General features: G+C 44.3%; 3 protein-coding genes across 4 annotated transcripts in view; 2 read left to right on the top strand and 1 right to left on the bottom strand.

The window, feature by feature from the left end:
- The window catches only part of LOC100393267 (uncharacterized), a 97,000-nt gene that overhangs the window by 26,501 nt on the left and 43,588 nt on the right, over window positions 1–26,911 (bottom strand). Inside the window, exon 12 of the transcript XR_013534209.1 lies at window positions 1,066–26,233. The gene's annotated coding sequence lies outside the window, so the exon portion shown is untranslated. The remainder of the gene's footprint in view (window positions 1–1,065; window positions 26,234–26,911) is intronic.
- TREM2 (triggering receptor expressed on myeloid cells 2) lies at window positions 2,372–7,028 on the top strand. Its single transcript, XM_002806700.7, has 5 exons — window positions 2,372–2,445; window positions 3,897–4,247; window positions 5,625–5,715; window positions 6,469–6,662; window positions 6,755–7,028. The coding sequence occupies exons 1-5, from the start codon at window positions 2,406–2,408 to the stop codon at window positions 6,769–6,771; spliced, it is 693 nt and encodes a 230-aa protein (XP_002806746.4). The 5' UTR covers window positions 2,372–2,405; the 3' UTR covers window positions 6,772–7,028.
- Window positions 11,874–16,888, top strand: TREML1 (triggering receptor expressed on myeloid cells like 1). 2 transcript variants are annotated; one of them, XM_002746524.5, is made up of 6 exons: window positions 11,874–11,964; window positions 12,120–12,452; window positions 14,839–14,941; window positions 15,331–15,419; window positions 15,919–15,971; window positions 16,313–16,888. In XM_002746524.5, exons 1-6 carry the CDS (start codon window positions 11,922–11,924, stop codon window positions 16,625–16,627), a joined length of 936 nt encoding a protein of 311 aa, XP_002746570.1. In that variant the 5' UTR covers window positions 11,874–11,921; the 3' UTR covers window positions 16,628–16,888. The 2 variants fall into 2 exon arrangements, with proteins under 2 accessions (XP_002746570.1, XP_008992635.1); XM_008994387.4 differs by lacking the exon at window positions 15,919–15,971.

Genomic DNA, 26,911 nt, shown 5'->3' with positions numbered 1-26,911 from the left:
AGAGCAAAAAAAAAGCACAAATCATAAAAAGAAAACTCAAGGAATTGGACTTCTTCAGCAATAAAATCTACCCATTTGAAAGATGCTGCCAAGGAAATGAGAAAAAAAGTTACAGACTGGAAGAAAATATGTGCAAATCACATGTCTGATAAAGGACTGCTATCCAGAAGATATAAAAAATTTTCACAGCTCGATAATGATGATAATAATAAAGAATTAAAAACGGACAAAAGTTTTAACTAATACTTTGCTGAAGAAGGTATAGATGGCAATAAACAATAAAAAGGTCCAATATTACTACTCATTAGAAAAACACGAGTTAAAATCGAATGAGCTATCACCTTAGACCTATTAGAAAGGCTTTTAAAAACCTGACAATATTAAGTGCTGAGAAGGATGTAAAAATGGTACAGCCTCTTTGAAAAAGACTTTGGCAGCTTTTGTAGACTTAAACATACACTTACATGTGACCTAGCATTCCCATTCTCAGGATTTTATCCCAGGGAAATAGAAACATGTGTCCCCACAAAATATATGTACATGAATGTTTATAGTGGCTTTATTCATAAATGTCCCAAACTAAAAACAACCCAAATGTCCATCAGAGGGTGAATGAATACCCTCCTTGTGGTTCAACCATAGAATGAAAGATGGTTTAGCAATAAAAAGGAATCAATTCTTGAGAAGCACAACTTGATGCAAGCTGAATTTATTCTGATGAGTGAATGGAGACTGACCCAAGAAGCTACATACTGTATGATTCCATGTCTATGACATTTTAGGAAGGGCAGGAAGCTGCAGAAACTGATGCCAGATCAGCACTTGCCAGGCCTTGGACTGGAAAGCAAGAGACTAGCTAAAATGGGCACGAGGGCTCTTGCTTGAGCCGAATGAAACCTATATTGTGGTGTTGTGTTACATAGACATGGAGATTGTGATGGCTGTTGCATAGATGTATGAGTTAGTCAAATTCATACAACTAGACATCTAAACGGGGTAAATTTTTGTAAATGTAAATTATGGGCCAATAAACCTGACGTCTAGAAAAAGACCCTAGAAGAGTACCTGCAGAGTGATCTTCAGGTGGCCTCAGACTTCAGCCCCCAGGTCCTTGAAGCAAGGCTGGGCAACGCTTGGCCCTCTGGGTGGAGGCCTGTCTTCTCCTTCCTGTGAATTCCCATCTCCAAACACATTCCCTTCCTGTAAGGTAGATGCACAGTAAATATGAGTAAATAAATGAATAAAAGAACAAATAAGTGAGTGTTTGCAGGAAACTAAAGCAGACCCTGGCAATCCACAGGCCCCTGCAGGTTTCTCCAGCCTCTTCTGCTACCACTCCCAGCACAACTCAATTTCCTACCCTTGGAATTGCCTCAAGCCTCCCCCAGCCAATCCCTGATGCACTGGGCCATTTCACACCTTTGTACCTTAGCACATGTGGGTCCCCATGCTTGGATCACCCTTCATGGGAATCTGCACCTTTAGAAAAACACACCCCTACCCCCAGTACTCTGGAAAATATCCTGTCCCATCCTGTTGGATGATCAGGAGTTCAAGCATGTGTGTGCACAAAATAAATGCCAGTGTGAAAATGTGCACACAAGAGACACCCAACAGTTCCAAGAAGGCTAAACTGGGGCAGAAAATTCCAAGTGAGAGAGAAAATTCTGTCTTATGAACAGCCCATTTCCCTTTTCCCTTCTAACTAGGATAATGGTAACAGTTCATATTCATTGAATGCTGTATGTCAGGCCCTACTGGAAAGCACTTTACCTGTAGAACCCACGTGGTGTTCCTGATAACCCTTCACACTATTGTTATTCCCACTGTACGGATCAGGGAACTGAGACACAGGTGGATTTTGGATGGGTGGTTACACACCCAGAAAGTGAGGAAGCCTGGCTCCAAGCTGTATACTTAACTGCTGCCACACTACAGGAATGACAGCCCTGGGGGAAAGAATTAAGAGGGGCTGGGTGAGTGTCCTGGCTTCTATGGGCACAGCTGTTCTCCAAACCTTGCAGGCTGAAACCAGAAGATGGCGGGCATTGCGGCTGGTAGAATACAGCTGTGAGGACTGTGATTCCTGGGCTAGGCTCTGCAAGGAAACTGAGCAGTGTAGGGCCTTACAAGCCCCAGCCATCTGGGGGCCACCCTGGCTGGCACCAGAGATCTGGGAGACTCGGCCTCCTTCCGCCAGGGCTGCAATGGCCAACTCCTTCTCCCCCTCCTTTCCCACCCTGCACCGCCTCCAGACCCCAGTCCTGACTATTGCTCAATCCCCAGAAGCCCAGTTCCTGTGGGCAGTGCCTGACATGACTGATCCTCTCTTTTCTGCAGTTCAAGGGAAAGACGAGATCTTGCACAAGGCACTCTGCATCTTCCCTTGGCTGGGAAAGGGTGGCATGGAGCCTCTCCGGCTGCTCATCTTACTCTTTGTCACAGGTAGGAACCCCTCTGTGCCCTGTGATGCCTTCTTTCCTCACTTTGAGCATGTGGTTGGGGAGCAGGTGGCGGGCCCTGGGAGGAATTATGAAAGAGGTGGCAGTCCTCGGTATGCCTGAGTGTCCTATTCTGCACTCCTCCCCACTCTGTCCATATTCTTCACACCCTCCTTCCCTACCTTGTATCAAAACCCAGCCCCAGACTTCCTGCATGTGGACATGTAAGGGGCTGGTGGGCTCTGGTTGCATTGGGAGGGAAGGAGTGCTAACAGTGGCATCCCAGGCACTAGCTGGCAGTTGGGGGAAGCTTTGGGGGGTACTGGCACTGGTAATAGCCTCTGAAATTATAAGCCACTAAGTACGAGTCCCTACAGTTATAAAGGAGGAAAGAACCTTAGGACGTTCATCTGAATCTTTGGGGCACTCTCTCCTTTGCTCTGAAGGTCCTCTTGTCCTCAGCTCTTGATGGGAGGTGAGGGGCCTGGAGATTTCTGTCACTGAGTTGGGGGAAATTGACACACCAAATTTTTGTAAACAACTGTTTCTCCCCACTGAGGGAAGTGTATCTTTTGCTCCCCCAGAGCACTGGACAAACCTGAGCAAGAAGAGAGATGGTGTCAAATGAAGTCTTGCTCCTGCAGCTTCCTAGATGGGGAGGGGAGGGGAAGGTGGAGTCCTGAGGTGTGAATAGGAGGTGGTGAGGTGGGAATTGGCCACTCCTCATCTGGGCTCTCTAGTTTCTGAAGACAGGCCACCAGCTCCCCAGTGCTATCTTTTAAGCCTCTGTCACAGTAATGGTTGAAGATAGCAGGCAAGGGAGGACCGAGAGAGGAGAAGTCACAGCAGAGGGCTCTGGGGGCTTCTGCTACAGCTCCTTCCCCAGCAGTAGCCTGGTGCTCTAAGCCCGTCTCCCCTGCCCTAAGGAGGGTTTCCAAAATAGCAGTCTCATGTCTCCCCCAAAATATCTCTGAGACGGGTCCTTCCTGAAAGGGGAACAAAGCCACAGAAATAGGGAAGTTGGAAGCTAAAGGTCAGGAAAGTCGGTACCAACGTGGGTGGCTGCAGAGCAAGCAAGAGTGGCGGGGCAGGGAGTGCATGCCCAGTCAGCCCCAGGTTGAGAGGTTCTAGTCCCATATGACAGCAAAGAGGTGTGCAGAGTAGAACTGGAGGGGGTCTTAATACCAAGTGCCTCCAGAATAGGCCCAGACAGGTTCAGTTACTTCTCCAAAGAGGCCCAGCAAGCCCAATAATGAGAAAACCAAACACAGATCCCAGGTTTCCTGGTTCCCAATTTCCTACAAACACATGCCTGGGCTGTGCCACCTGCTCCCAACTTGTATAAGAACCTAAGCTCCTTCCGGGCAGAATTTTTGTCTGTTTAGGTCACTGCACAGAGCAAGTGTTCAATGCGCATTTGGTAAATGAAGAAGTGAATGAATGTCTCCTCCCCAGAGCTGTCCGGAGCCCACAACACCACAGTGTTCCAGGGTGTGGCCGGCCAGTCCCTGCAGGTGTCCTGCCCCTATGACTCCATGAAGCAATGGGGGAGGCGCAAGGCCTGGTGCCGCCAGCTGGGCGAGAAGGGCCCGTGCTATCGTGTGGTCAGCACGCACAACTTGTGGCTGCTGTCCTTCCTGAGGAGGCAGAATGGGAGCACAGTCATCACAGATGATACCCTGGGTGGCACTCTCACCATTACGCTGCAGAATCTACAACCCCACGACGCAGGCCTCTACCAGTGCCAGATCCTCCATGGCAGTGAGGCTGACACCCTCAGGAGGGTGCTGGTGGAGGTGCTGGAAGGTGAGTGGGAAGTGGCTGCCTCTCTGGCCTGCCCCTGTTCCAGGCCTCATGTTTTGGGTGTCTGTGTGCAGAATCACCCTCTGGACTCTCAGGGATCCTGGGAAAACCCATTGTGTGGGTCTCATCTCCCCACTCAGGGCTACCAAGGATAGTTGTGCAGGTTGCTCACTGCACAAGGGGGGTCAAAATCCACCACAGACTCCTTTGGCCAGGCTGTGCTTTCTGGGGCAGAGCTGCATCACCTGCAAAAAGGATACCTTTCTCTACTCTGCATTAAGGCACCCTGTGAGCCAGCCTGGCCTTGACCCTGCTTCCCCAAACAGCTTTCTCCATCTCCATCCAGTTAGCAGGTGAACATGATAGGAGGTCCCTAAGGAGGAGGAGGAGAGTAATTTATTCCCTCACCAATCAACCAACCAACCAGTGGCCCTGTCAACAAAAGTTTAGCCGCAACCTGCACCCCTAGAAAGGAACACTTGCTTGTGCCAGGCAATGTGCTTCACTTCTCTGGATCTCCATTTTCTCACCTCTGAATGGAAAGGGTGGTGTCTGTCCTGCTGCCCCACAGGGTTCCCGTGAGTTCTGGGGTCCGGGGACAGGGTGTGTCATTTGCTCTGAGCCTCCTGCTACTAAACTGTCTTGGGACCATCAGTCCAGGTGTGGGTAGGTGAGTCAGGGTGTCTCCTTCCCACACCCCTGAGCTTTGCACAGGGACCACTGTCCAGGAAGATCTGCTTGAGGCTCCAGAACACAACTGTGACCCATAGAACAAATCTGGGGCTGCAGAGGCCTTTTCTGAATCTCCTCTTTTCCAACCCCTCCCCCAGTATGGCTCTTTACCATGGAAATGAGGTCAGGAGTAGTATTCGCCTAACGTGGGGAGGCCAGGGGAGACTGCCAGCCCTAGATGCAAACCCCACCTCCACCACTTTTCTAAGGGCGGTGGGTAGTGGTGAACTCCCTTAGCCAGCTCCCAAGAGGGAGACAGAAAAATAACAATAACCCATAGCTCGTGTAGACAGCTTGACAGTTTACATAGGATATTCAAGTACATTCATGATTGCGTTTGCCCTTCTCAGCCCTTCTCATCCTTGTGTGGAAGGATGGGGGTGTTGCAGTTAATGAGCTCCAATGAGGTGCTGGACACCGCTGCACAGTGGTGCCCTCACAGAACCCTAGCAATCCTGCTATTAAGGAAGTGTTCCTAACTGCCCACTTTATAAGTGGGGAAATTGAGGCTTATGAAGCCTAATGACTTGATTCACATAGCACCAGAGCCCAGGGGACCTAACCGCATCCAGAAGGGTTCTCCCACCAAAGTTCTCCCCCTGCCTCAAGGAGGAAGGGGCTGGAGGCTCATGGCTCTGCCTCCCATAGACCCCCTGGACCACCAGGATGCTGGAGATCTCTGGGTCTCCGGGGAGTCTGAGAGCTTCGAGGATGTCCATGTGGAGCACAGCATCTCCAGGTAAAGTGATGGGTCTTTCCTAAAACTCATGGGGAGACTTTCACTCTGAAGAGCCTGACAGGGGGTGGGAGCTGGGTGTCCTGAACTACAAATTATAAGGCAACTGGAGCCTGAAGAGCCCTGAATGTGTCTTACCTAAATACCCCTCCCGCCAGCTGCTATGTGTTAGTTAGTTAGTGTGACATTATAGAAGTCTTCCTATAATGGTTTGTAAAGAGTGGCTGCTCTGAGACTCCTGAATAGCAGCTCCCACCCCTCCCCGGCAGCTCCCAGACATCCCTGTAATTAAGCAACAACGAAAGTTTTCATACTTTAGTACAAAGCGAGGACCCCCAGATCTCTGCTTCTTTGGTAGGACCAGAATCAGCTCTAACTGGTCCATGCCTGCGTACTGATATTTAAACATTGCTTATATAACCACCTAAGCACACGTGTATGTACACACACACACACACACACACACACACACACACACACACCGTGGTATACTACTATGTACAGAAGAAAACCACTCACTGAGGGAAGGTGATGTGTTTAAGTGCACTCAGCAAGTTAGTGGCAGAGTATGCCTAGAACTCAAGTCTCTTGACTATGGGCTCCCATAGCCCCCAAAAAGGCCTGTCCCAGGGATGGTGCTGGGTGGGGAAGTGTGCTGAGCTCCTAGAAGCTCCTGGTTTCTCCCCATTCCCTGAGAGAAGATTCTAGTCTGTAGGCCATCTCAAGGCTCCCACCTGCCCTCCTTGTCTCTCCAAGGAGCCTCTTGGAAGAAGAAATCCCCTTGCCACCCACTTCCATTCTTCTCCTCCTGGCCTGCATCTTTCTCATCAAGATTCTAGCAGCCAGCGCCCTCTGGGTTGCAGCCTGGCATGGGCAGAAGCTAAGGACACATCCACTCAGTGAACTGGACTGTGGCCATGACCCGGGGCACCAGCTCCAAACTCTGCCAGGTGAGCTTGGAGAGCACAGTCATTGAGGGTGGACTGGGCAGAAATGGGAGGTGGCAATGAGAGGGGCCGCATGAGTCCTTGAACTATTGCAGGGCTGAGAGACACGTGAAGGAAGAGGATGGGAGGAAAAGTCCAGGATAAGTCCCACCAGGGACCAGCCCAGCCTGCACACTTGCCACTTGGTCACCAGGACTCCTTGTTCTTCTGCTCTGGCAAAAGGCTATTCTGCCTGAACCCTGCTTCTCCTGGATCCTGGAAGCAAGGACAAGTTGGGGGAGACGGGAGGTGGTAAGATCACCTGACAACTTCTGGGCATTGGACATTAAACACTCATAAATAAATCCAAGACTGTCATATTTAACTGGATAGTTTTGGACTTCATAAAAGTCTCATTTTTTTCTACAGGGGTAGGAAAATAAATTTGGATGAGAAAAAGATAAGAGACCTGGCTCCTTGAGGCCCAGGACCATAGGATACCACATCCCTTCATTCTCACAGGTTCCAGTCAGCCAGTTTTTTTCTTCTTTCCTCCCCTCCCTAGATCTGATTGCCAAGTCCTGCCTCCTCCTCTGGGATTTCTCTAGCATCCAGTCTTCCTCTGCTCTCCTCCCCAGCATTCACCCTCTCTATCAGCTTCCCTTGGCTTATGGGGCCTCCCTGCCCCAAAGACCCCTCCAGCTGACTCAGTTCCCCCACCAAGGTCAAATCCTGGCACACTCACCCATTCATCTCCTTAGAACTCTGTTTTCATCATGTCACTTCCCTTTCAGAGAAATGGCAAGGGCTTGTTAAATACAGCATATCACATTTGATAAAGCACAGCATATCAAACTGGGAGCTGACGGTTCAAGCCCCGCATCGTATAGAAGGGAAACTGAGGCTCAACACGGGAAAGGAATGCACTCAAAATCCCCAGTAGAGCCTGGAAATCCAAATTTCACTTGGTGTTCAAGGTGCTCTTTCCTCTAACTCACTCTTACTTATTTATTCAACAACTATTAGTTTGAGCAACCAGTCTGTGGCAGATACTATTCTGAGCACTGGAAATATAACAGTGAACAAAACAGGTGAGAATTCTACCCACACAGAGCTCACTTTTACTGTAAGGAGAGGAGACAGACCATGTACACAGTAAGTAAATCTGATAGCCTGTCAGAGGGCAAAAGTGCTGAGGAAAAAATTAACATGAAGCAGAGTTAGAAGTATGGGTGTGCAGGAGGGACAGGGGATGATGCCATCTTAAATGTGGCAGCCAGAAGGTACCATTTGAGGAACACCTGAAGGGGGCAAGGAAGTGAACCATGAGGACATCACGGGGAGGAGTATTCAGGGCCAAGGGGACAGCCAGGGCAGCCCACGCAACCTCATGTCTCTCTTCAGCACACACACCAGCCAGGCCAAGAGTCAGGGGGAAACTGGGAGGAGACTCCCCTGAGGGTGAGCTGCAGGGGAAAGAGGAAGAGAGTTGGCCATATTCTCAGGCTCTCTGGACCAAACCCTAGAGAAGTGGATACCCAGGAGCCCCTGTGGCCACAGCTCAGATGGCTGCCCCTTGCCACCTAACCTGGACTTGGGCACCTGAGGTTTTTTTTTTTTTTTTTTTTTTTTGAGACAGAGTCTCATTCTATCACCAGGCTGGAGTGCAATGGTGCAATCTCGGCTTACAGCAACCTCCACTTCCTGGGTTCAAGCAGTTCTCCTGCCTCAGTCTCCCAAGTAGCTGGGACTGCAGGTGTGCACCACCATGCTGAGCTAATTTTGTGTGTGTGTGTATATATATATATACACACACACACACACACACACACACACATTTTTAATAAAGGAAAGAGCTTTAATTGACTCACAGTTTTGCACGGCTGGAGAGGCCTCAGGAAACTTACAATCATGGTGGAAGGTGAAGGGCAAGCAGGCACCTTCTTCACAAGGCAGCAGGAAAGAGAGAGAGAGAGCTCAGAGAAACCATCACTTATAAAACCATCAGATCCCATGAGAACTACAAAACTGCACATTCTGCACATGTACCCCAGAACTTAAAAGTATAATAATAACTTTTTGTATTTTTAGTAGAGACGGGGTTTCACCATATTGGCTAGGATGGTCTCGATCTCTTGATCTCATGATCCACCTGCCTCAGCCTCCCAAAGTGCTGGGATGACAGGCGTGAGCCACTGCACCTGGCCCTGAGGTTTTTAATCACAAGGATGGAGCCCCTGGCACAGTCCTCATGTACTAGCCTCCCTTCAACACATCACTCCCCTGGTTCCAACTGTGCCCCAACCCTGCCTTGTCCACTCCCCATATAAGCTGCTCTGCTGGCTCCTGCCCTAGAGCCCTGGGATTCTGGTCCAATCTGTATTCCCGTGGCCTCCCTGGCTCAGGGGCACATTCAACTTCCTCATTGTGTCCTGGGGCAGTGCTCCAATTTCTATAGATCCAGGGTACAGTATAGACACCAAGAATGAGCCAACCCCAAATTGCACCTTCACCACCTACCTCCTGCCCCAGTTGTGGGCACCTATGCTGATGAAATGGCCTGGGAGGCTCCCCAGGGCCTGCCTGGTGCTGGAGCACAGTGGCTGCCATCAGCCCCAGCCTAGAATCAGGCTTTTCTTCTTATGGGAGCTTGGCCTTTCTCTTTCCTTCTCTGTTGTGTTAGAGACATCCACCTCTGGATTGGAATTACCACGGGCACCTCTGCCTTAGATTCTCTGGGAACACCCTGGAATGAAGGGGAGTGAGGCCATTTGGCCTCAAATTTCAATCCTGCCTTCTACTAAGACACCTTAGGCAAGTTCCTCAATCCCTCTAAACCTCAGCGTCCTCACTTGTAGAAATAAATAAACAAAACAACCACTTCCCCTACTTTGCATGGTTTTTGTGAGGTTGAAAGCAATAACATTTGTGGCCGGATGTGGTGACTCATGCCTGTAATACCAGCACTTTGGGAGGTTGAGGGGGCAGATTATTTGAGGCCGAGTTCTAGATCAGCCTGGAGAACATGGCAAAACCCAATCTCTACCCCCGCCCCCCAAAAATTAAAAAAAAAAAGCCAGGTATGGTGGTACATGCCTGTGGTCCCAGATACTTGCGGGGCTGAGGCAGAGAATCACCTGAACCTATGAGTGGAGGTTGCAGTGAGCTAAGATTGTGCCACTGCACTCCAGCCTGAGTGCCAGAGTGAGACTCTCTCTCAAAAGAAAAAAAAAAAAAAAGAAAGAAAGAACATTTGTGAAGATCCTTGGCCAGGCACATAGTAGGTCCTCAATAAACACTAGTTTCCTCGATCTAATGCCCAGCAACACGATGCCTCTGTGAAGGCCAGGATCTTGCCTGATCACCTCTGTCCCATCACCCAGCAATGGACCATATTCAACACCTAGTTCAGTGTTGAATAGTTTCCCTCTTCACACAACATGCCCAGGTGGTTTGTTAGTGTGAAAATAACTTTCTTGTAAGAAAATCAAAGAAAGCCTGATATGTATTGGTAAGATGTAAACACATCACCAACTAGAGTGAGGCTGTCCTGGTTTGTTCAGGGCTTTCTCAGTTTTTGCAGAGAACGTCCCATGTCCCAAGAAATCCCTCAGAAGTTGGTCACCCAGTCTTCACTTCCACTTCACGGGGAAGTTGGTCACTTTCCTGAGGCCCAGCTTAACACATTAACTGGCTTTCTCAAGCTTCTGCTCCCAGTTTTCCCTTGTTCCCAAGGGAAGGAAGGAAAAAGAGAGGAAAACATAAAGAGAGAAGGGAGGAAATGGGAGTGAGGGGGAATGACCTTTCCAGGCCCTTTTCTAGGTCTTGCCCTTTAAATGAGGGTGCTACACTCCTCCTGCCCATCCCAAGCTGCTGCAGTCTCTTTGACCACTGGTGCTTTCCCTGTGTCTGAGGTCAGATAGTTTATTAGGTTTATTACTCTCATTTTGTCCCAGTTCCCTGAGCCCAATTCCACAGGGCAACATGAATGAGAGCCAGGTGCCTCCTGTTCAGGCTATGAGTTTGCATCACAGGAGAGAAACCCCCAAATTATGAGACTTGGAGTTTATATAGAGACTCTGGTATATCTTCCTCTCTGGAAAAGAGAGAGAGAAGAGAGATGGGGAGTTGGGGGGGGCGGCGGGGGGCAGAGACCTTTACTCTGGAATGTAAACAAATCTCCGGTGAAGAAGAGGAAGAATGCTAGCAAGTCTCTGGATGTTGCACTCAAGGCATGCTTGCTATTCAATCACCCTTCAGCAAAGCTTGGCCAGTGCCCTTTGCGCAGGACTAGAACTTGCGGCAATGTGAAAATATTCATGAAGAATTGTCTTCCAACAGAGAAGATGGAGCAGTCATGAAACAAAAATAGTCTGCCAGAATTGAAGAATGCTCCAAGAAGAAGAAATATCTTGTCTTACAAATTCAAAATATTAAAAAATAAAAAATAACATTTAAAAGACAATCATAGAAGAGATGGAAGAAAAATGAGAAAATCTTCTTGAAGACAGAACAAAACAGACAAAAAGATGGAAAATGAGAGAGAAAAGATATAAAAATTAGATGAATACATATAAAAATGAGACATGACATTTAGTAACCAACTAGTTAAAGAGTTGCAGAAAAATGGAGGGGAGAAGAAAATGGACATGAAGTATCAAAGAAAGAATTTGTTTCCAAGAACTGAAGAAAGTGGATCCTGATGGAAAAGGTCTAGAGTGTCCAGGACAGTAAATGAAGAAAGACCCAGTCCTGGGCACAGGATCAAGGTGAAACTTCCTGTTTGAGGCTGTGCTGCATGCAAGGACAACCTCTTGAAAGCTTGGGTGGTGGGGGGGGGCACGCCTAAAGAACTGAGAGTGAGAATGGCCTTGGGTGAGGTGCAGGGTACTCTACCTTCCTCCACAGCTGTGCGCCCTCAGATTCTGTATTAGGAAGATCCTGAAGATCACCTTTCTCTTTCTCTCTTGTCCTCCAATTGTCACAATTCTCCCCTCTCACTCCTTAGCTGGGCTCCAGCCCCCACAGGCTTCTGGCTTTCTTTGGGTCTTCTCACCCTGTTTTGCCCACCCCTACCCTCGGGGTAGTTCCTGAGCACTGAGCCAACCAGGGCTTGGAAGAGCTCCCTATCCCCACCCCTGGAGGTGCCCACCAGTCTCTGCCTCCCACCCCATGGTCACTGAGAACCCCACGTGACTGTCTGAGGCAGATGTTTCCTGCCCTCAGAGGAATGCTGTCTCAGTGCCCAGGCAAGTCCAGGAGTTGACAATTCTCTGCACAGCCATGGGCCCCAACCTGCTCTTGCTGCTGCTCTTGGGACTAGAAGGTAAGGTTCAGAAGGAGCTGCAGCTCCAGGTCCCATATGCTCAGCCCCATGCCCAGGAGTATCGTGTTATTGTGAATGCCACACCCATGCCAGCAGCTGGGCTGGGAGGTGCTCCCAACTCCTGCCCAACATTCCCACCCTATTTCCTTCCCCAGGTCAGGGCGTAGTTGGAAGTCTCCCAGAGGTGCTGCAGGCACCTGTGGGAAGCTCCATTCTTGTGCAGTGCCACTATAAGCTCCAGGATGTCAAGGCTCAGAAGGTGTGGTGTCGCTTCTCGCCGGAGGGGTGCCAGCCCCTGGTGTCCTCAGCTGTGGATCGCAGAGCTCCAGCGAGCAGGCGTACATTTCTCACGGACCTGGGTGGAGGCCTGCTGCAGGTGGAAATGGTTACCCTGCAGGAGGAGGATGCTGGCGAGTATGGCTGCATGGTGGAGGGGGCCAAGGGGCCCCAGATTTTGCACAGAGTCTCATTGAACATACTGCCCCCAGGTGAGTTACCCTAGGCCAGCTGCCACCTCTTGGACCTACCCTCCCCACCTCCATCTATTGCCAGGGCTCTTGGGATCTTGAGGAGCTGGGGAGGAGGCATTCTGAGGAGATATCCTCTTGACAGCTCTGCAGGGAGCGGAAACTCAACTGGGTGGGAAGACTGAGATAAATCAGCTGAAAACCATCCCCTTCCCCGTTCCACGCTAGTGCGCTGCCCCACAGGAAGGCATGGCCTTCCCACCCCCGGGGCTTGGCCTCTTCTTCCAGCATGTTCAACACTCTTGATGCTACCTTATTTTCTACTTAGAAATGTTTTAAGCAATGTTGAATCTGAGTGTATAAACCAGAAGTAATTTTTGTAGCTTCCAGTGTTTTATTCCTGTCAAAGCGGGCTTGATGGCTTAAAAGTTATGGAATTCATGCCTTACTTAATTTTATAGGTCTTCGCAGGGTATCTAGTATGTCTCACCTACAAGCACGTACATTCAGTGCCCGAACTACTTCAACTCCTTTCATTTTACAAATGGGAAAAGTGTCAGTAATATTTTAAGCCAATATTCTTGACCCTATTTTCAGTATTGAAAACACTGTTTTTGCAGGTTTCATTTCCACAGCCTATAACTTCTCTAGTATGTAAGCATTTATTAAAATAAAATTTTAAAATATTAAAAAGTTTTTTTTTTTTTTTTTTTTTTAGAAAGATGGGATGTTCTAAAAATTAAGGTTCTAGAGGGAAAATGATGGCCAGCTACCTGAAGCACAGATGGCCACTCTTTCTTTTATGGATACTGGCCATTTTTTCACTTTTAGGTTTTCTTTTTCTCAAGAGTTTATGCCCAATCCCCAAATAATAAAATTAAGTAGAGCATTTTCCCTTCCCTTGTTTTCGTTTGTTTGTTTGTTTGTTTGTTTGAGACAGAGTCTTGTTCTGTTGCCCAAGTGCAACCCTGGCCTCCTGGGTTCAAGTGATTCTTGTGTCTCAGCTTCCTGAGTAGCTAGGTCTACAGGTGCCCGCCACCACACCTGAATAATTTTTATATTTTTAGTAGAGACAGGGTTTCATCATGTTGGCCAGACTGGTCTTGAACTTCTGACCTCAAATGATCCGCACACCTCGGCCTTCCGAAGTGCTGGGATTATAGGCATGAGCCACCATGCCTGGCTCCTTCCCTTGTTTTTTCCCTCTCAGTAAGAGGGTAGACTAAGTTGTCATTAGCATTCTTCTCATCTCAAGCCTGTGGTTATTGTTTTATATTATATATTGTTAATCTTTGTCATTCTTTGCCCTCCTCATTCCTTGACACTCTGAGTTACTAAATTCAAGTTCTAACTCCCTAAAAAGCAAATTGTGACAAGATTAGACTCTCTGAGGGGAGGATCAGGGAAACAGGGACCTGGAAAGGAGAGGAGGATCAGGAGACAGGGACATGGCAGCCCCAACTTGCTGCCATGGGGCAGGTACTGTGGAGGATGACGTTCAGGCAGGCAGGTGGAGCATGGCATTCAGAGATGATATGGCTTGCAGCTCAGGTGAGCATTTAGCTTCAGAGAAGGTGGTCATAGGTGGCCCAATAGGCACCAGGAGGGCAGGACATGTGCCACAGCAGCCCCAGTTCCTGGTGTGGCATAGGATGGGGAATCGGAAGGATGACTCTCTCAAGAACAAGGCAAGGCCCCATTCCAGTAGGTCTGAAAGGACTGCCCTGGTTGCTAAGACAAGTCTCCAGGCCCAGAGAAACCAACCCCAAGTCCTGCAGCCAGAGGTCAAGCACATCGCAGGGGTGACAGAGGCTTTGTCCTCAAACCCAGTCTCAGGATCCCAGCAAGGCTCTCAGGGAAGGTCAGTTGGTTAATGTTGCATCACACGAGGGCCCACCCAGACTTTCTTCAGTCTGGAGGGCAGAACTTGGGGTGGGGTTGCAGGGTTGCAGGTATGTGAAGAGGCCCCATTTGAGACCCTTGAGAGCCAGGAGCTAGGTCACCATTGAGGATGAGAGTTGGAGAAACCTATTCTGGGGTGGGAAGGGGTGGTCTGTACAAATCACCCAGCAGGTGTTTTTACATAGACTGAACAGCTTGATAAGGCCCGAGGGGTGAAGGGTGGAGCAGGTAAAAGCGAAGAAATGCAGCGGGAAGATGGGGGGAGCCGGTGGTAAAGGGAAAAGTGGATATAGTCACAACCAGGTAAAGACATAAAGAGTCAGTGCCATTTCCTGACCTGTGGAGTGACAGGCCCCTAAGGAACATCCCAGCCTCCCCTTTCTGAGTTCCTTCCTGGAGACCTCTCCTGCCTTGGCTCCACTCCTCCAGTCCCTCAGACCTCAACAGGATATTAAATAATGCACTCATTAAATGTTTCCTTCTGACTGTGTTCCTGGCCTGACAGAGGAGGAAGAAGAGACTCATAAGCTTGGCAGCCTGTCTGAGAACGCATTCTCAGACCCTGCAGGCAGTGCCAACCCTTTGGAACCCCGCCAGGATGAGAAGAGGTACTGAAAAGATTAGATTTGGGAGGCCAGGAGAAGGGTGGTGGTAGAGATAATAACTTGTTTAGAGCTCCAAACTAGATCAAAGGGAAAGTTTATGATTCTTCCCACATCTCGGGAGCTTCTGGACAGACCACACACACACACACACACACACACACACACCCCTTCTCTGTCCTGGTTCAGCCATGGTCCCTTCATGCTGGTGAATCATTGGCCAGGATATCTTAGTGCATCCCTCTTCTTCCCTGCCTCAGTCAGCCATCCTCATTCCATTCCATCTACCTCTCCCAACCAAGAATGTGACCCTTCTGTCACTGCTCCAGGGCTCCTGGCCAGCAGCTCCCCACAGGCTTCAGGTCTAAGCCTGCCTATCCCTTTCTGTTCCTCAGCATTCCTTTGATCTGGGGTGCTGTGCTCCTGTTAGGCCTGCTGGTGGCGGCAGTGGTGCTGTTTGCTGTGATGGCCAAAAGGAAAAAAGGTAGGTGGCTTTCTCTCTTCCTAGCCTAGCCTGGCCCTAACATTCCTTTATCAACTAGTTGTGTAGATAAGGCCAGGAGTCTAGGTCCCCCTACAAATGGATTTGTCTGGGCTTGTCTCAAGACCCCCATATCCTAGAATTCCCAGGGCTGAGGGATGGAGGGGAGGGAAGGAGATTCAGTGGGAGCAGGCCTACAGAAAGACAGGAATTGGAAGGGGTAGGGCAATACAGTGGAAGGGCATTATAGAAGGTAAAGAAAGGGTTTTAGGAGGTAGGCTGAGTGCTGAGGTGGGTGGAAGGGAGCTCTGGAAGCAGTAAATGGGTGGGGAGATTTACAGCAGGCTGGGGAGATGGAAGAGGTAAAGGTTTGGTGGTGGGTCCAGGGAAGGTGAGTCTGCAGTAGTGAGGAGATTTCAGAGGCTTCTGAAGGAAGGGAATGAGGGAAAGGCTCTGAGCCAGCCCCAGAAGCAGACTATGCTGCTGTTGTCTGTCCTGCCAGGGAACAGGCTGGGTGTCTGTGGCCGATTCCTGAGCAGCAGAGTTTCAGGCATGGTAAGAGGCCTCTGCAGGCCCATAGCCAAATTCCCCAGACTTTCCATCCATCATACTCACTGAGAGGTCCTAGGATGACGGGGTGGAAAAAGGACTGGGACCTAGTTGGGGTTCAAACCCTCTTCCTAAATGCTGTAAACTTGACACTAATGTCTCCCTTGGCATCCCACCTTCTCAGATTTGGGGAAAAACTTGGGGCTTGAAAATCTTCAAAATGAAGCCTTCTTGCCCACTGATGTACTCAGGACTCAAGAGATAGATCTAGTGCGGTCCTGGGCTTCCCACCAAAGGGAGTTCTGGGGCAGAGGGAGGCATTCCTGATTTGCCTGCTTTTGTTACAGAATCCCTCCTCAGTGGTCCACCATGTCAGTGACTCTGGACTGGCTGCTGAATTGCCTTTGGATGTACCATATGTTAGGCTTGACTCGCCACCTTCATTTGATGATACCACCTATGCCAGCCTACCTCTTGATCCCCCATCAGGCAAACCTTCACCCCTAGCCCCATCCTCATTGCCCCCACTACCTCCTAAGGTCCTGGTCTGCTCCGAGCCTGTGACATATGCCACAGTAATCTTCCCAGGAGGGGACAAAGGTGGAGGGGCCTCCTGTGGGCCAGCCCAGAATCCACCTAACAATCAGACTCCATCCAGCTAAGCTGCTCATCACAATGTGAACTCATGAGGACCATCCCTGGGGGTTCTGTGCATCCAGCCAGCCAACTCATGCCCTAGGATCCTTAGGTTATCTGAGCAGGGACTTTAAGATCGAATCCAATGTCCTGACTTTACTGACAGGGAAACTGATGCTCAGATATGACTGAGATGTCTTGGGGAAGACCTCCCTGCCACCCACTCTCCCACTAGTTCTTCTGCCATTACATGCTGGGCTAAATAAACCCTAATAATGATGTGCAAACTCTTAATGACTGAATGGGAAAGGAAACTGTCCAAGTCTGACTGATTGCTTGGCCTGTGAACTGAAAAGACTCTGGTCTAAGTTTTGTGCTGTATGATCTCCTGTCTCTCAGTGGGGAAATGGTTTCCTTCCCTGGTCAGAACACTATAATGATTTGATTCAAGGGATACTGAAAAGTCTTCTTCAAAAGTATTTTTTGCTTCTCTTGTGATACCTCTAAGTATATATTCATTTTCTTGAGTCAAAGAAGGTCTTCTCCTTTCTGCTCTGCACCTTGTGAATAAGTGACATGATGTGACAACATGTGATGGGGTGGGGGTGGTATTAGGTTAATGGTGGTTAAAAGAGACCCAGAACAAATGGTGTGTGAGAAATGGGACTGAAAAGATATAGGAATAAGTACAGAAATGAAAATAGACACCAAGTCTGTTCCCTGGCAGGACAAAGGATTTTCTAGCACCAGAAGACCTTTACAGGCATCAGTCTTACCAGAGCTGGCTGTCTCTTAACTAGGTGGCCATCTGGTAGACTGTTTCCTTTGGTCTAAACCCTGGAGCCTGAGAAGGGCCCAGTGGAGAAATGAACTGAGGGGAGGGAAAAGGGAATGGTAAGGGTATGGCCATGGTCAAGTATAAATGAAAGTCAGTCCAGGCTAGGGGTGAAAGAACCTTTAAGGACTTTCCAGAATTTCTTCTGCTGAAACTGTTGTATTTGAAAATATGGTAAACCCTCCATACTCATGGGTTCTGCATTAACAGATTTAAGCAAATGTGGATCAAAAATATTAGAAAAAAAATTAGATATTTCTTTAAATATTAGATTAAATATTTCTTTAGATATTAGAAAAAAGGTTATGTCTGCATTTAACATGTACAGATTTTTTTCCTTGTCATTATTCTCTACACAATACAGTATAACAACTATTTACATAACATTTATAATGTATTAGGTATTTTAATGTAGAGATGATTTAAAGTATATGAGATGTGTGGTTATATGCAAATACTACACCATTTTATATAAGGGACTTGAGCATCCATGGATTTTGGTATCCACAGGGGGTTTCAGAACTAATCCCCCACAGATACTGAGGGATGTATGTATTTGCCCACATTGTGCTAAAACGCTTAGTAACCCAGTCTTGTTACAATCACAAACAGCTAGGCATAAAGAGGTTTTCACCATCTGGAGGGATCCTGAGCTTGACATAGGCACCTCAGGAGAAAGAACGAGTGGTGTGTCCTGGGCTCCAATTTGTCCACCAATCAGCTTATGATGAGGGACTGCCAGAAAGGGGAAGTGGCAGAAAAAAGGGCAGAATAGAGAATAAAAAGAACCCTCTGGAAAAACTCACCATGGTCTGAATATATTTAGAAGTTTTTAGAATATGACAGAAGTAAAAAGTACATTTTTACTTTTGAGTACAAAGGAAAATACTAAGAAAAATAACTATCAATTAAGTGGTGGGGAAGAGGAAATATAAAAATTCCATCATTGATCATGGTAGGAAATCTATGAATACCAACCAAAGTCATAGTTGTAAAAGTAACTTCTAAGATGAAAATACTGCCATTCTAAATTTTCTAATAAGAAACATATTCAATATAAAGTAAGGCAAATGCAGGCAACATGGTAAGATGACCTCCTCATAGCAGAACCTTTGGAATTCAGTTAAAGAAGTGCTCAGAGGAAAATTCACACTCTTTAACAATTAAGCATCTTATTCAAATAGTTAATTTTAAAAGAGAAAAATGATATAATTAATACATAAAAGAATGAATTCTTTAAAAAATGAAATTAAAGAGACACTGTTAGGCAACTTAAGAAGAGTGAAATAAGAAATGACAAAGGAGAAATAAAGACAATTAAAAATAATGAGAGTATTTTGTACTGAAGCTGGGAGTATTGATGAAATGGGAATGATGACAAAGGGAAGTGAAACAACTTTTTTGGTTGAAATGTTCTCTATCATGATTGTGCTAGTGATTACAGATATATATATATTTGTCAAAACCTATCAATTAAATGGGTGCATTTTCCTATAAGCAAATACTATTTTGATAAAGTTGACCTAAAAGATAGTTGAAAAACTGTTGAGGAATAGTTAAAATAATTTTAGAGGAAAAATTCCTTTAAAGAATGACACCAAAAGCCATAAAAGAACTCATACATTAAACCTGATACATGGTAGAGTAAGAACCTTTGAAAATTATCTCCTCCAAAAAGCAACAAGAAGGCTGGGCATGGTGGCTCAAACCTGTAATCCCAGCACTTTGGAAGGCTGGGGCAGATGGATCACCTGAGGTCAGGAGTTTGAGACCAGCCTGGCAAATATGGTGACACACTATCTCTACTAAAAACACAAAAATTAGCCGGATGTGGTGGTGCATGCCTGTAGTCCCAGCTATTCAGGAGGCTGAGGCAGAAGAATTGCTTGAACCCAGGCAGTGGAAGTTGCAGTGAGCAAAGATCATGCCACGGCACTCCAGCCTGGGTGACAGAGTAAGACGCTGTCTCAAAAAAAAATCTGGAAATTAACCAAAGGCTGGTATTAATACAGGGAATGTTTACTGAAGAAAACTGTCTTTCTCCCTGTCTAGCTCATTTAAAAGAGAACTTCATAGAGTACTAATTATAAATCTAAAGTTAACATTATTTAACACAACAGAAGGGTAGTTGATGAAGAAAGGAAAAAAGATATAAGACAAATAGAAAACAGATAAAATGGCAGGCATAAATCTAAGTTTATAGTAATTACATTAAATGTAAACGAATTTGGAATGTTTAATTCCAAAAGGCAGAAATTAGCAGAATGAATTAAAAACATATGACCCAACTAAATGTTGCCTATAGGAGAAAAAAGTTAGATAGAAAGTGAAAGAATGTAAAAACATACACCATGAAAACTAGCTAAAGAGAGCTGAAATGACTATATGAATATCAGACAAAATAGTTAAGACTAAAATTGTTACTAGAGACCAAAAGAAATTCTTATAATGATAAGAAGGCAAATCCATCAAGAAGATACAACAATTATAAATATATATGCACCTAACTATAGGGTTTCAAAATATGCAAGGCAAAAATGGGCAGAATTAAAGAAAGAAATAGAAAATTAAACAGTAATAGTTGGAGACTTTAATATCTCACTTGCAATTATGGACAGAACAAGTAGACAGAAAATCAGTGACGAAACAGTAGACATGAACAACTCTGTACATCAACTAGACCTAACAGAGATTTATAAAACACTCCACCTAACAGCAGTAGAATACACATTCCTCTCATGTGTACATGCAGCCTTCTCTAATATCCTAGAGTATCCTAGAGAATGCTGCATGTACACAAGAGGAATACATATTCTACGTATATTATGGCCTAATATATGGTCTATATGTTATACCATAAACAAGTATCCATAAATTTAAAAGGATTGAAATTATACAAAGTATGTTCTCTTACCATAATGGAATAAAATTAGAAATTAATAACAGAAGTAAATTTTGAAAATGTATAGGTATGTAGAAATTAAACAACATATGTCTAAATGACAGCTGTGTTAAAGAAGAAATCACAAGGGAATTAGAAACACTTTGAGATAAATAAAAATATAAATACAACATACCAAAACTTAGGGGATGCAGAAAAATCAGTGCTTAGAATCAAACTTACAGCTTTAATAACCTACATGAAAGAAGATGATCTCAAATCAGCAATCTAATCTTTTACCTGAAACAACTAGACAGAAAAGCAAGTTAAACTCAAAGCAAACAAAAGGAAGAAAATAACAAAAATTAGAACAGAAATGAATGAAATGAAATAGAGAACAGAAAAATAATAGAGAAATATCAACAAAACCAAGAGTTGGTTTTTTGAAAAGATCAACAAAATTGATAAATCTTTAGCTAGACTAGCAAGAAAAAAAAGACTCAAATGACTAAAATAAAGAATGAAACGAGGAAGAACTACTGACATGAAGAAATAAAAATGGGTTATAGAGGAATACTATGAGCAATTATATATCAACAAATTAAGATAACCTAGGTGAAATGAACAAATTCCTAGAAAGACACGAATTACTGAAACTGACTCAAGTAGACATAAACATCTGAATAGATCTATAACAAGTAGAGAGGTTAAATTAGCAATCAAAAAACTTCTCACGAGAAGCCCGGCCCAGATGGCTTCACTGGTGAATGCTAACAAATATTTAAAGAATTTTAAAACTTACCCCTTACAAACCCTTGCAGAAAATAAATGAAAAGGGAATTCTTCCAAACTCATTCTATGAGGCCAGTATTACCTTAATCCAAAACCCGGAAAAAGAAATCACAACAAAACAAAACAAAACAAAACACTACAAAGCAACATCTTTTATCAATGGAGATCTAAAAATCTTTGACAAAATACTAGCAAATAGAATATAGTGACAAATAGAAAGTATTATACACCATGAAAAAGTGGGATTTATCCCAGGAACACAGAATTGATTTTACACTTAAAAATCAGTCAATATGATGTCATATCATATTAATAGAACAAAGGACAAAACCCACATGGTCACCTCAACAGACGCAGAAAAAGCATTTGACAAAATCTGACACCATATCATGTCAAAAGTACTTAATAAACTAGGAATAGAAGGGAATTTCCTCAAGATGATAAAGGGCACCTATCAAAAGCATACAACACACTTAAAGGTGAAAGACTGAAAGTTTCCCCTGCAAGATTGGGAACAAGATTGGAATATTCACTCTTAGCCACGTTTATTCAACATTGTACTAAAGGTTCTGAGAAAGAGAAATCAGACAAAGAAAAGAAATAAAAGGATTCCAGATTAGAAAGAAAGAAAACCATCTATTTTCAGATGACATGATCTTGAATATGTAAAATCTTAAGAAATCTACAAAAAAACTTAGAACTAGTAAGTTCAGCAAAGTTTCAGGATGCAAAATCAATACACATTCTCTAACTTGTCTGAGAAAAAAGGAAAAATAAATACACACAAAATCAGTTGTATTTTTATGTATACCTGCAATGAACAATCCAAAAATGAAATTTAGAAAACAATTCCATTTATAATAGTACCAAGAAGAATATGACATTTAGGTACAAATGTAACAAAATAAGTGTAATATTTGTACATTAAAATGACAAAACATTATTGAAAGAAACTAAAGAAGACCTAAATATATAGAAAAGATATCAGAGTTTCATGGATCAGAGGACTTAGTGTTGTTAAGATGGCAATTCTTCCCAAATTAATGTATAGATTTGATGCAATCCCTATCAAAATTACAGTTGTCCTTTTGGCAGAAATTGATGAGCTAATCCTAAAATTCATATGTAAATGTAAAGGACCCAGAATAGCAAAAAAAAAAAAAAAAAAAATTGCAAAAGAAGAGTAAAGTTGAAGGATTTATACTTCCTAATTGTAAAACTTGCTATAAAGCTGCAGTGACCAAGACCGTATGGTACTAGCATAAGGATAGACATACAGACCAGTAGGATAAATGGAGAGGCCAGAAATACACCCATTCATTTAAGATCAACTGATTTTCAACAAGGGTATCAAGACAACAAATGAGCCAAAGAATATTTTTTTAAAAAACAAATGGTGCGAGGACAACTGAATAGCCACGTGCAAAAGCACGATTTTGTAACGTGACCTCACATGATACACAAAAATTATCTCAAAATACATCAAAGAGCTACAAGTAAAAGCTAAAACAAAACAGTCAATTTTTCTCTCCTAGAAAAAGACATGAGTAAATCTTTGTGACCTCAGATTAGCTGATAGTTTCTTAGACATGACACTTAAAGCACAAGGATCCAAAGAAAAACACAGATGCACTGACTTCATCAAAACTAAAAAACTTTTGTGTTGCAAAATGATTCCATCATGAAAGTGGAATGACAACTCACAGAATTGGAGAAAATATTTGCAAATCAAATCCAATAAGGATCTACCATGCAGAATATATTTTAAAAACTCATAAAACTCAGCAATGAAAGGCAAAACCCCAATTAAAAAATGGGCACATAATTTGAATAGACATTCTCCAAGAAGACATACTAGTGTCCAGTAGGCTCAAGAAAAGATGCTCAACATCATTAGTTACTAAGGAAATACAATCAAAATCATAAGATACCACTTCACACCTACTGGAATAGTTATAAATGTTGGCTAGGCTGTGGAAAATTGGAATCCTCAATCATTGCTGGTGAAAATGTAAAATGGTACAGTGGCCTTGGTGAATAGGTTTGACAGTTTCTCAAATAGTTCATACAGAATTTCTGTATGACCTGACAATTCCTGGGAATGCCCAGATAGGTATATACTCAAGAGAACTGAAAGCCTATGTTCACACGAAAACGTGTACATGAATGTTTACCATAGCATTATTTATAGCAACAGTTAAAAAGTGGAAACAACCTAAATGTCCACCAACTGATGAACAGATAAACAAAACCTGGCATCATGTGCCACAAGGTGGTACAATGGAATGTTACCTGGCCATAAAAAGTAATCCTACACCATAAATGAACCTTGAAAACATTAGGCTAACTGAAAGAAAAGGCCATATATTATAATTCCATTTAAATGAAATGTCCAGAATAGGCCAATCTTTAAAGCCAGAAAGTATATTAGTGGTTAACAAAGAATGAGGGAAGGGGAAATGGGAAATGGCTGCTAATGGGACCAGAGTTCCTTTTTGGGGTGATAAAAATGTTCCGGAATTAGAGAGTGGTGATGGTTGTACAATCTTACAAATATACTATAAAGCACCGAATTGTATACCTTAAAAGGGTGAATTTTATCTCAATTTATAAAAGTGCCAAAAGGGAAAGCCAAAAAAAAAAAAAAAAAGGATACAGTAGTATAGGTTGTTATTATCTAACACCACTATTTGTGGGAAAGAAGGATGCAGTCACTTTATACTGTTGCTTACATGTACATAGAATAATTTTGCTAGGATACACAAGGAAGTGGTAACATTAATTACCACTGAGGAGGGCAACTGGTATCTGGAAGACAGAGATGAGAGAGAGTTTTTCACTGTTACAGACTTGTTTCTTTTGAATTTTGTACCACATAAATGTAACATCTATTTTCAATTATAAAAGCTGAACCAATAACAATAGCTACCAGTCATTGAGTGCTTACTATGTGCCAGGTCATTTAATCTTCATAATGACAGTCTTTTGTCCTGTTTTTAGGACAAAAGGATATATTATCTCCATCTACAGAAAAGGAAACTGAGGCATATAGAAAATAAATTATATGTCCAAATGAATGCAGCTATTAAGCAGCAGAGTTAGAATTTCAACCCAGCCTATCTGGTTCCAGAGTCGTTGTCTGGACTACTACTCTATATTACCTCCCAGAAATTTAAAGGAATGAGGGAGGAGGACAGAGGGGAAAGTGGGTGAGAAGAAAGAAAGGAGGAAGTAAGATGGGAGGAATGCAAGGAAGAAGATGGAGGGAATAGAGGGACAAGAAGAAGAAAGGTATCAAGAGGGAGAAAGTGGAAGGAGGAAATGTATAGATTAGATTGCATGATTTAAAGGGCAAGTACAGGCCTCCCTTTCATAAACATCTCCCTTCCTGTCCTTAAAGTTCTGATCTTGGCCATTTGAAGAGAACAGTGAACACTGGGTATAGGAAAGCCTGGTTTCCATGGAAGTCTGCAAAGTCTAGCATCATCTCTGGAATCAAATCTGAGTTAAAAGCGCAGCTGTACCATTTTGTGGCTGTGTTTGTTGGGGTAAATTCTTCCCAGGCTTCCATTTCTTCATCTGTAGTATGGGTACTTGCCTCACAGAGTTGATAGAGGATTTAAACAATGTATTTCAAGCGCAAGTAAGTAAATAACGAATTGCAACTATCATAACATTAGCAAATTCACTCTATGGACACTAGATGATTAGTTATAAAGCATAAGAAACCAATGGAAAGATCATACTCAGTGGAAGAAAGACCATCAAACAGGTAAAGGCCAAAGATAGCAACTCCAAATAGGAGAAAAAGGAAGAAAGCTAAAGTTATACACACTCTGGCAACTTCACAATTTCACCTGGAAATGCCCAAATCACATCGCACTAAGGGGAAATGCATTCCCACAGCCCTTTGTACCTCTGAAAAGACTCCTTGACTTTTTAGGAGCCCATTACCATATCTGTGCCAAAAGAAGGCAACACCAAGGCACTCGCACTACCAGCCTTCCTTAAGTAATGACAACTTCTTTATTAGGGTCATAGTTGTTCATCTGCTAATGGATCCCATCTTATAGAAGATGTTCATCTTAAGGCCTTCCGGCCTCCCAGCTACTCCTGGTTTTAACTTCTGGTAGAGTTGTGCTAATGACTGTTAGGAGTTAAAAAAAGATCTAAGTGGTATGTCTCAGAAAACACAGGCTTTTATTTTGAGAAAGATATAGATAGCAGTAACTGTAAAGGCTAGGATACTTAATATGTACACTATAGCTTTAAAAGGAGAATTTGGGGGCATTTCCTTATGTTATATACAATAAAAGAATCATGGTCCCTTCAGAGTATTGTTTTTTTTTTAACACATACATATTGAGTTTCTTTTGCATCCTTCTCTCCTTGACATCAGCCACTCTGTCAAATCCTGAAAGGAACATAAAGAATGTCCTCAGCAATGACAAATTTAACTAGCAGCCCTGGGAAAGGAGATTTGCAGGGCTCTGAGGAAAGGAAATACATTCTTTCCTGTCCTTTTCTTGCCTAATCTTACCATTCACCTTCATAGACATTATATTGCGACTTCTAAGACCTTTTCCTCTCCTTAATGACCATCCAGTTACTCCAAGGAAACAACTCAATTGCTTTGGCTAAGAGCAAAGAACTTTCTATGCCTAAGGGTTACCAATGCTGAAACAAAGGGCTGAGAGAAGCTGAAGACATTGCTGTTTAATAATAGTAAGGTATTCCTGTTTGTCCAGGCAGGGTCTAGCTAGCACTAGGAAGAGGACTATACTTACCTCTAGAGCAAGGACTAACTTCTTATATCTGTGTGTCCCTTTTTACTTCAGAGGTACAGCCTTTAACTGCTTGTGAGTAAGAATCTGAGACTGTCTTTATGTCTCTCACACAAGGTTCCAGGAAGAAATGCTTACTCTGTATCCTAAATTTCTAAGAGTTATCTTCCTCCAGAAAGTCTCCTGTTATCCAAATCCTGGTGAAGCAGGTATCAAAAGTCCTGATGCTGTCAGTCAGGGACATGAATTCTCTTTTCATATCTCATTACAGAGGCCTTAAGCTCAGATACCCACTGGTGATAGGGCAGGTCACACATCAAGAGAAAAACTCTTTAAAGTACTGAAAGGAAAAGAAGGCACATTAGCTCTGGGATTAGTGCTTCATTCCCCTAACATGCCACTTCATCAGAACTTACAAAGGTCCTCATTCAACATATTCACTCATGACTAGGGGAACAGGAAGGAGTTACTGAAGGTAAAGTGGGCCTGGAAAACTGATTTGGGGATACAGAGGAATTGGAATGTGTTCTAGACTCAGAAGGGCTGTAGGTAGATGTGTCAAATTATAGACTGAACCATAGAGTATAGGTTCACTGAGCAGGGCTAAATGTCAATATTTTAATGACACTGGGTAGTAGCTGGCAAAGGTGGAAAGTTAAGAAACCCAGTCCAGACCTGGATGCAATAATATCTGGAAGGATACATAAGGGAGGTGGAAACTTCCTACGTGGAGAAACAAAGGGTTCAGAGTAAAGGGAGTCAGAGCCAGTAAAAGGGAAAGTAAGGAAGAGATTCAGGTGGCAGAAAGCATCATAGGGTAGAACGAAGTGAGTTAGGTGTTAGTTGAAGGGCAGCTGAGAAACAGGTACCTCGAGGTTTTGGCTGCGAAGCTCTAGGGGAATATGCATGAAGATACCCTCTGGCATTTTCTGTAACATTAGCACATGGCACTCTAGGAATTGGACAAAGCCCTGAGCACCAAATATCGAGGCATTGGTTCTTTTCACCAACTGGCAAG

Source organism: Callithrix jacchus, chromosome 4 (assembly GCF_049354715.1).
Source record: "Callithrix jacchus isolate 240 chromosome 4, calJac240_pri, whole genome shotgun sequence".
In the NCBI taxonomy this organism is placed as follows: Eukaryota; Metazoa; Chordata; class Mammalia; order Primates; family Cebidae; genus Callithrix; species Callithrix jacchus.
The sequence above is the reverse complement of the archived record's forward strand: the minus strand, read 5'-3'. Positions and strand labels throughout refer to the sequence as shown.